Source organism: Pinus tabuliformis, chromosome 1_1, assembly GCF_031772625.1.
Source record: "Pinus tabuliformis cultivar Carrire ecotype Pingquan chromosome 1_1, CPIR1, whole genome shotgun sequence".
In the NCBI taxonomy this organism is placed as follows: Eukaryota; Viridiplantae; Streptophyta; class Pinopsida; order Pinales; family Pinaceae; genus Pinus; species Pinus tabuliformis.
The window spans coordinates 133,943,793-133,954,198 of record NC_142297.1 but is presented as its reverse complement, the minus strand read 5'-3'; the positions used below and the strand labels follow the sequence as shown (position 1 = coordinate 133,954,198).

General features: G+C 39.1%; 1 protein-coding gene across 1 annotated transcript; it reads right to left on the bottom strand.

Moving 5' to 3' along the window:
• Positions 1 to 5,058: 5,058 nt before the first annotated feature.
• LOC149212002 (uncharacterized) lies at positions 5,059 to 5,526 on the bottom strand. The gene has a single exon (XM_089388531.1). The coding sequence runs from the start codon at positions 5,524 to 5,526 to the stop codon at positions 5,059 to 5,061; it is 468 nt and encodes a 155-aa protein (XP_089244657.1).
• Positions 5,527 to 10,406: the final 4,880 nt, after the last annotated feature.

The window sequence follows — 10,406 nt, the reverse complement described above, 5'->3', positions numbered from 1 at the left end:
TGTACAAGGATCATGTTTCAAGGTCTAATGGTTTTTGGGTTGAAGCCATTAATACTTGCTTATTTGAAAAATAGTATTTGAACCAAAATTTTAAATGTGAAAACACCTTTTGAAGCATTTTATGGATATAAATGAAAAGTAAATCATTTAAGAGTTTTTGGATGCAAGGCATTTGCACATATTCCAAAAGATGAAAGAAGAAAACTTGATGCAAAATCAATTAAGTGCACATTCATTGGTTATTGTGATGATCAAAAGGCATACAAGTTGTTTGATCCTAGTTCACATAGATTGCTTGCAAGTAGGGATGTGGTGTTTCATGAAAATGAAGATGAAGGTGATAAAATGAATAACATGGGTGTATGGCATGATATTGATGATTATGTCAAAATTGAAGCATGTTTTGAACAGGAACAGGAACAGGTACAACAATAGGTACAGGAACAAGTACAAGTTCAAGAGAAGGAAGCATCCAGCAATAATGACACTCCAAGAAGAGAACGAGATACTCCACAAAGTAGAAATAAGTATGAAAGCAGTAAAACTCTAAGGAGGTCATCACATCAAATTCAGCCACCTATAAGGTATAAAGATTATGCATTGATGTCTCATGTAATGAATGTTGTAGAACCTTCAAGTTATGATGAAGCTAAAGAATTAAGGAATTGAGATATGGAATGAATGAAGAATATATCTCCATAATGAAGAATGACACATGGGAATTAACATAATTGCCCAAAGATAAAGTTCCCATGGGATGAAAATGGTTGTTCAAACCAAACGCTATGTTGATGGTAGGTTTTATAAGTATAAAGCTAGATTGGTTGCAAAAGGCTATTCACAAAAATAAGGCATTGATTATGAAGATAATTTTGCACTTTTGGCTAAGCTAAATACAATTAGAATCATGATTTTATTAGCTAAAAAAAAATATTGGAAAATGCATTAGTTAGATGTAAAGTCTACTTTCTTAAATGGTGAATTAAAAGAAGAAGTTTATTTGGTTCAGCCTGAAGGATTTGTAAAGTTGGGACAAGAGCATCTTGTTGTAGGTTAAAAAAATATTTGTATGGTTTGAAACAAGAACCAAGATCTTTGTATGTGAAAATTGATTCATTCTTTTATGAAAAATGTTTTGTGAGAAGCAAAAGTGATCCTAAATTGTACATCAAGAGAGATGAAGATGGGAACGTTGCCTTGATATCTTTGTATGTTTATGATATTATCATAACAAGTAGTTGATCTAGGTGGATATTGGTGGCCACCCACCAATTCCAGTTGGGCTCCCACCATTGTTTCTTTCAATTTTTCAGTTTCCCTAATTGTAGCACAATTTACTATTTTTAGTAGTTTTTCAAGTCCTAAACTTCCAGAGCCGTTTTGATGCCCTAAACGACATTTTTTGGCAATCTTGTACCAATGATATTTTAGTCATACTCTTTGGAGAGATCTTTCCAATGGGGTATCATGTGTGTCAAATGGACATAATATGACCAAGCCGCGACCCTGGGACATTGGCTGTCCAACTAACCCCAACAAGGCCCATAAACTCTTCATGTTACATCTCCTCATGCTAGGGTTTTGGTTGTTTAGGTTTTCATCTTATTGTTAAATAATAAAAAGGCCCTTGAGCCTCATTGTAACGCAATTTAGAGGCATGTATCCTCCACATCCCTTCTTAGAGATAAGCTACCATCACCTGAGCTAGTCTTATTTCCATTCTGTTTGTAAGCATATTTCAGTATTTGATATTAATGAAATGAAGTGTTATTTCTACTCCATATTTGTGTTTACAGTTATATATGTAATTTTTTGTGTTCCTATTTAAATCTTGATCAGTGGCATCAGAGTGGTCTGCTCTTTCTCTATTTTTCTTTACGTGTCCCCAATGAGTTCAGGATATAAGGAGTTAGGGCTTGAACTGGTTGAACCTTTGCAAGATCAACCTCGTAAATCCTAACGGCCTCCCATGGCGGATGAAAAGAAATATCAGTGGGTAGGAGATCCTATCAAAATATTGCTCAAAAAAGCCCTCGAGCGACAAAGGAATGCAATGATGGACAACTTTGCCCAGATCCCTCAACGGCTACCCAAGGGCGACACATCTACTTCTGGCAGCTACTCTGGAAGCACCACACCCTTCAAGGTACAAATTAACTTTGACATTACCATATTTTAGGGTCAAATAGATGCAAACACTGTAGATAAATGGTTAAATCAGTTAGAAGGATATTTCTCCATTCATGATTTTTCCAACTGGGAAAATATCACTTTTGCACTTCTCAAAGCATCCCCCCACATCAAGGACTGGTGGGAAACCTACTTGAGCAGAAGGATGAAAGTATGAACTCACTGTTTTCAGCCACACCCACTTGGAAATCATTCTGGGATGCCATCAAGGAGCAGTACTACCTTGTTGGGAGCTATGAGGATAAATACATAAAGTGGATAACGTTTGCGACACAGAAGGGACCAAGATGTGTTGGATTTTACCAATGTTTTTCATACCCTTCACACAAAGTTGGGTATCAAGGATTTTGAGAAGCATTTGGTTCTCAAGTACTGTGGCTGCCTGCATAGGTACATCTAGGACAGGATGGAATTCCTGGACATCTCTTCGCTCGGCACAACATATCGATATGTCTTCAAGATTGAGAAAAATTTTAAACAGTAGAAGTAATACTTTGGATCTGCAAATCCAAAGCAAGGGAAAGTGCCCCCAAACCATAGAACAAAGGACAAAACCAAGGCAAGGTGGCCCAGGACAACCTACCAAATCCCCAAGCAAAGAACAATGCCATGAAGTCGAAGAAGGACACAGGAAAGTGTTGTGAGTTGCATAACAGCTCCACTCACAACTCTAGTGAGTATTGAGCCAACCAGTCACTGGTGACCAAGCTAAAGGCTTTGAAATCAAATGCATGTTCTGACTATGAGTTAGTTACCAACAAGGGGAATGTGATGGGACAAACCCGTGACTTAAGGTTCAACACTTAACAACAATGATTAATACAAATGATTTAATTAACGTAATTTGATTAACCATTAATCAAAAGGGTTAGCGCAAATTTTTGTGTGTATTGATGGCTATATTGATTATTGGTACATTGGTAGGTGAGAGGACAGCTGTCCCGGTCTCAGGATTCCTTCCCACTCTTGAATTAAACCCTAACCCTCACTTCATTCACTCCGACATTTTCATTTTGCATTGTTCAGTGGTGAGAGCTCCTTCTGCCATTTTTCTATCGACTGTAATGTGCTCGAGCTTGTTCCTCCGTCCACACTCGGCTATGGATTTCACCGTCGGATGGTTGGATAACTCTGTTTAGTATTGTCTTCGGCTATCTGGTTAGTCTAATTCTGTTACTATGTCGTTGGCCTTGTTGATTTTATGAGAGGGTTACTCTATTGCTTTTGTAGTCTGATGCTCTTCCGATCATCACTATTTCTCCTTCCATTCCTTAACGTGTTCTGTTGGGATTCTTTTATGGTATCTTTTGGTTACCTGTATGATTATGTTCTCTGCTTGACTTGTCTACAATTTCATTGTGAACGTAGGTCGTGGCCACAAAGGACCCTTTCCTCAGTGTTGTTTGGCTCTGGCAAGGTAAACTTCTCTTTCCTTGCTAAAATTTATTTCCTCAGGTTTTCTTAAAACTAACAACTGTTTCTCCTCATCAGCAGGCTTCCCTTCAGTGGCTACGACCCAAATATGGGTTCATTCATCCAGCACTAACTAATAACCTAGTAAGTTCACTTGGGGTTTCTTCTTTTCTTCATTCGTTCCTTTAGCCCTTCTGTATATTAACACTAATATTTTGTTGTGGTCTCTATGCAGGTTGGAATGCCCCTATTTGGACTACTACTCGGACCTTCCTCCAAATGGAACTGATAGGGTCGTTCTCTGTTACAATTTGTTTGATTTGAGGGTTTCCCAAGTCAGTTTCTTCTCTGGATATTCAGTTGATAGGCTAGGAACTAAGACTCTGTTGTCTCGTCTGTTGGTTGATGGCAAATGGCCTTCCGGCCCAGTTCTATGTAATCTCGTTTGTTTTCGATGGACTGTAATTGTTCAAGGTTATAACCCTAACCCACGTTCGCTACCTCTCTCCCGGAGGAGGGTTTGTTTGGCCTTATGGTTTGTTGGACTCTAGAACTTTGTATTTGTATACTATTTATGATAGTCTTGATGCTGAAATGTTTTTAAATATGAAAGAAAAGGAAGTTCCAAGGTACAGGATTACCTTTCTTATGAATGCATTTCACTGTGGTTGTATTTGTTTAGTTATCTGCTACGGCTGTTGCTTGTTCTTGTATTTCTATAATTGTTTATGTGGACAGAACTACCTGCTCAGTCTCTCATTTATATAGTGTCTATGCTTGTCATTCGATTTTTGTAACTACGTCTCTACTTGTCACTCGATTTCTAGAACTTCATCATTGCTTGTCTAGAAGGATTTCTAGTAAAATAAATTATACAGTTTGTGTATTTGTTATAGATGATAGTAATTAGATAAAAACAACAAGTCTCGGACAGATGGATTCAAAATTAAAGTATCTCTCTTTGTATTACTTTTCCTATGCTGGTATATCGAACCTTTTCCACAATGTGGTAAATTTTCTTTTATATTGTTATGATACAGTTACTCAAACTGTTTACAGTTGTTTCTTTAGTTACACGGTTGATAACCATTTTGCTGTTTGAGTTTGCTCATTCTGTGGAATACATAGATGATATATATATATATATATATATATATATTAAAGAAAATGGTTATAAAATAAATAAAATAAAAACCAACTGTGTGGCTATAACCACCTTCACCTAACTGTGTTGTCCCTAAATATCTATTAACTAATAATGAAATAAAACAAGTTCCTAACACGTTTTTAGTCAACAAACATAAATGAAATCAAATGATGATGAACCTCTCCTCCTTAGCTGATACTAAACACCCGGTCATGGTGCCTTTAGCTGGATGCTCCTGCATCAGGCTCCCAGGGTAAGAAAGATTCATGACTCGCGTCCATGAGCTTCTCGACTGAATAGCTTGCCTGCTATATATGTCTGGTGTTAAGCCATGAACTGTGCTCAATGGGATGGTTCTTCCACTTGACCAGATACTGTAGGTATTTCTTCCACCGAGTTCGCTTGGCCACCTGAGTGTCGAGGATTCTCTTGATCTCAAGGGGCCACCAAGTCGCACTCCCTTCCTGTGTATCCCATGTAGGCCATGTTGTAATGTCTTCCTCAGGACTGGTAGTATATGGAAACAATTCTTCCACATTGAAGATGGGCAAGATGCCTATTCTTGGTGGCAGCTGTAATTCATAAACATTGGCTGAAAATTTTCGGAGAATTTTGCAAGGGCCAATCTTCTTGTATTTTAGTTTTTTGTATGCACCTTTAGGAAAATGTCCCTTGCGCAAATGCACAAGGACTTCATCCCCCACATTAAACTGTACCTCTTTTCGTTTCAGATCTGCCCGCTGCTTATACTTTTGACTGCTATCCTGCAACTTCATTTTTACTTGCTCATGTAGATCATTCATTGCTTTGGCGAAATCTTCCCCATAATCACTTCGTCTTTCCTGTTGTCCTAGATCTCATAACTCATGCACTCCGCGAGGATGCATGCCAAATAAGATCTAGAAAGTACTGTAACCCGTGATATGATTGGGTGAGTCATTGTAAGTGAACTCCACGTGGGCAAGTACACGATCCCACATTCGTCAACTTTCCCTGATCAAACTTCGTAGCATGTTCCCCAAGCTCCTGTTTACCACCTCTGTTTGCCCGTCAATCTGTGGGTGATAAGCAGAGCTAAAACTTAACTGTGTGTCCATCTTTTTCCACAAGGTGCACCAGAAGTGCCATGTAAACTTCACATCCCTGTCAAAAAGAATGGACTTAGGTAGGCCTTGTAGCCTGACAATCTCTGTGAAAAGTAAGTGAGCCACGTGAGTGGCATCACTGGTTTTTTTACAAGGGATGAAATGTTCCATCTTTGAGAACCAGTCTACTACTACCATCACCGAATCATAACCCCGTTGTGTCCTACGGTCTACTTGGAATGGGAAATGGTGTGTAGAGTCCCATATTTTGACTATGTCCTTTCGCCAACTGACACACTTTACATCTGGTGACAAATCTCTACACATCCCTTCACATTCTTGGCCAATAATAAAAATGGCTGAGCTGATCTAATGTTTTGTCTATGTCGAAATGCCTGGCTAGACCTCCACTGTGCTTCTCCCAAATGATATTCTCTCTCATCGAACAATTGGGAATGCATAATTGTCCCCCTTTAAACAATAGCTTCTCCTGCAAATTATAGTCCAACCATGGACTATTGTTTCTCAGCAAAGGATTTTGACAGGCTTCATAAGCCTCTTTGAAATCCACGTTGGTCTGATACAAGTCTTTCAAATGCTCAAAGCCCAGCACTTGTATCGTACTCTCCTGCAAGAGCAAGGCTCTTCTACTCAATGCATCTGCCACCTTGTTAGTTTGCCTGCTAATGTGTTTCAACACAAAGGTGAAACTCTGTAAATATTCAACCCACTTAGCATGCTTGTAATTCATCTTATGTTGTTGCATCATGTATTACAATGCAAAATTATCAGAAAATAAAACAAACTCACTTCCCAGCAGATAGTATCTCCAATGCTTCAGTTCTTGGACGACAGCATAGAATTCTTTGTCGTAGGATGAATACTTCTACCCTCTCTCATTCAGCTTCTTGCTGAAAAATGCAACAAGTTTGTCTTCTTGGCTAAGTACAGCTCCAATGGCCATATCACTTGCATCACAGTGAACCTGAAAAAGCTTTTTAAAATTTGGCAATCTTAGGATTGATCTTTCTGTGATCTTCTTTTTCAGTAGATGAAAGCTCTTCTCTACTGCCTCGGTACAACAAAAAGGTTGCTTGCCTTTTTTATAGTTTCCAACATAGGTGTGTAGATCTCACTAAAATTCCTTATAAATTTACAGTAAAAACTAACCAGCCCATGAAAACTACGTACCTCAAATAGGCTTTTTGGGGATGGCCAACTAACAATTGCTGCAATCTTCTCTGGGTCCATCTTCAATTCGTTCTCTGCAATCACAAAACCCAGATAAACTAGTTCTCATTAAAGAAAAGTACATTTTTTTCAAATTTATCAGCACCTTATTCTACTGCAATTTTTCTAGCACACTTCAAACATGTCAAAAGTGTTCCTCCTTAGTCTTGCAAAAAATTAATATATCATCAAGATACACTATTACAAACTTTCCAATGAACTCTTTCAGCGATTCATTCATCAGTCGCATCAAGGTTGTAGGGGCGTTACTTAATCTGAATGGCATTACTAGCCACTCATACATCCCTTCATTGGTCTTAAAGGTTGTCTTCCACTCATCCCCTTCCCTGATTTGAATCTAATGATAACCACTCTTCAGATCAATCTTCAAAAAGTATGCCACCTCGCTCAGGCAGTCCATCATATCATCCATCTATGGTAGTGGAAATCTGTACCTGATGGTAATCTTGTTGATGGCCCTCGAGTTTGTGCACATTCGCCATTCTCCTCCTTTCTTGGGAGCAGGACTGTTGGAACTGCGCAGGGGCTCAAACTCTCCCTTATCAGCCCTTTATCCAACAATTCCTTCACATATTTTCTGATTTCCTCGTTATCTTTGGGGCTCATCTGGTATGCTGCCTTGTTCAGTAGACTTACTCCAGGTATAAATTCAATATGATGACTTATACTTCTCTTAGGAGGCAATTTATCTGGTAAATCATCCACTACTATATCGTTGAATTCCTACAGCATTTTCTAAATTTCTGTAGGAAAATTAGACACTTCTGTGTGTAACAACACTATTTTTTCCCTTCTCACAACAACATAGTTCACTTCACTATCTTCAATCTCCTTCAAAAATTGTTTTCCACCCATTAGTAACACTTTTGTCCCACTTGTTTCTGCTGTCTCCTCCTCCTTGATGGGCACAAGTGTGTGCTTGATCCCATCTTTGACAAACTTGCAATAGTTTGTCTTCCCATCAAGCACTACCTTCCAGTCATACTGCCATGGCCTTCCTAGTAGTATATGACATACATCCATTGGCATGATATCACAAATAACCTTGTCTTTTTATTTGCCAATATGGAACTCAACTTCACACTGTTCGTCAACCAACAACTGATGGCCTTTCTACAACCTTGATACCTTATAAGGAGTGAGGTGCTTCAGCTGCTTCAAACCCAACTTCTCTACCATCTTTGTTGAAACCAGATTATATGTGTTCCCACTGTCGATAATCAACTTGCAACATTTTCCATGCGACTTACAAACTATCCAAAATAATGCTTTCCTTTGAGTTTGTTCAGTTGTCTCCTTGGCTAGTTTTAACAGCACTTTATTCAGAACCAAGGCTTCCCCTATTTCTGGCACATTTTCTTCTTCCTAAGGTGGTGCCTCTACTTCCTCTGGTTGTGCAACAAACACTTATCTTTGACCAGCTTGTTCCACTTTGGTACATTCGAAAGACTTGTAACCCCACTTGTGGCACCTATAGCACTGATAGTTAGCTCCCCAACCTCGGCCATTTCCTCTTCCTCGCTGATATGGCCTTCCACCCCTAGTGTTGTCTCCTTTTCCTGTTGCCTTCTTCACTATTGTTGGCAGTTCGTCCTCTGCCATAGGACTGTCCTCTTCCTTTGCCAGTTCCCCATCCTCTCCTAGCATTTTGTTTTCTGGTGATCTTCTCCTCTACCTTCATGGCACTCTGGTAGGCTTCCTCTATAGTTTTCGCAGAAAGAATGCTAATTTTTTCCAATATTTCCAATCTCAAACCATTTACATACCTTGGTTTTTTTTTTTTTTTCTGGGATGTCCTCTGTGTAACCAGATCTTAAATTTACCCGGTAGAATTCTTCAGTATATTCTCTCACTGTCATCCCTTTTTGCCTCAAATTCTGCACTTGCTGATGTAGTGTAATCTGGTAATATTTGGGCAAAAATCTGCCCTTCAACTTGGCCACCATCCTTGGCCATTTCTTTATTGGCAACTTGTTCGTCCTTCTTCTTTCTGCTTGGACACTATCCCACCACAAGGCTGCATGTCCCTTCAACTTTGTTGCAACCAACTTAACTCTCTGATCTTCACTGACCTCTTAACACTCGAAATATTTATCTAATTCGCTAATCCAGTCCAACAAAACCTTTTTGGACAAGCTTCCATTGTAATTTAGAATTTCTGGTTTAGGCTTGCTACTAGCCAATAGGACTGACCTCAACAATATCATTTCCGGCCCTTCTTCATCTGATCCATCTGTTGTAATTATGGCTTCTTCTTCGTTATCATCTCCTACCTCTAGATCCCTTATCCTTCTTGCTTCAACTGCCTCCAAATGGGCAGTAAGGATCCTAATTTCCTCCCACAATCCTTCCTCTGCTGCTCTCCAAGCACCTCTTCCACAACCTCATCTTCCAACCTCCATTTCTCAGGGAAACTCCAAAACCTACTTTGATACCACAATATGATGGGACTAGCCCATGACTGAAGGTTCAACACTTTACAACAATGATTAATACAAATGATTTAATCAATGTAATTTGATTAACCGTTAATCAAAAGGGTTAGTGCAAATTTTGTGTGTATTGATGGTTGTATTGATTATTGTTACATTGGCAAGTGAGAGGACAACTGTCCTGGTCTTGGGTTTCCTTCCCACTCTCAAACTAAACCCTAACCCTCGCTTCATTCACTCCAGCATTTTCATTTTGCATTGTTGAGTGGTGAGAGCTCCTTCTGCCATTTTGTTGTTGATTGTAATGTGCTTGAGCTCGTTGCTCCATCCACGCCCAACTATGGATTTCACCGTCGGATGGTTCGATAACTCTATTCAGTATTGTCTTCGGCTATCTGGTTAGTCTGATTCTATTACTATGTCGTTGGCCTCATTTATTTTACGAGAGGGTTACTCTATTGTTTTTGTGGTTTGGTGCTCTTCCTGTGGTCATTGTTTCTCCTTCCGTTCCTTAATGTGTTTTGTTGAGATTCTTTTATGGTATGTTCTAGTTACCTATACAATTATGTTCTCTACTTGAATTGTCTACAATTTCATTGTGAACGCAGGTAATGGACACGAAGGACCCTTTCCTCAACGTCGTTTAGCTCTAGCAAGGTAAATTTCTCTTTCCTTGCTAAAATTTATTTCCTCAGGTTTTCTTAAAACTAACAACTATTGCTCCTCGTGAGCAGGCTTCCCTTCAGTGGCTATGACCCAAATGTGTGTTCATTTGTCTAGTGCTAACTAATACCCTGGTAAGTTCAATTGGGGTTTCTTCTTTTTGTCATTCATTCCTTTAGCCCTTTTGTATATTAACACTAATATTTTGTTGTGGTCTCTGTGCAG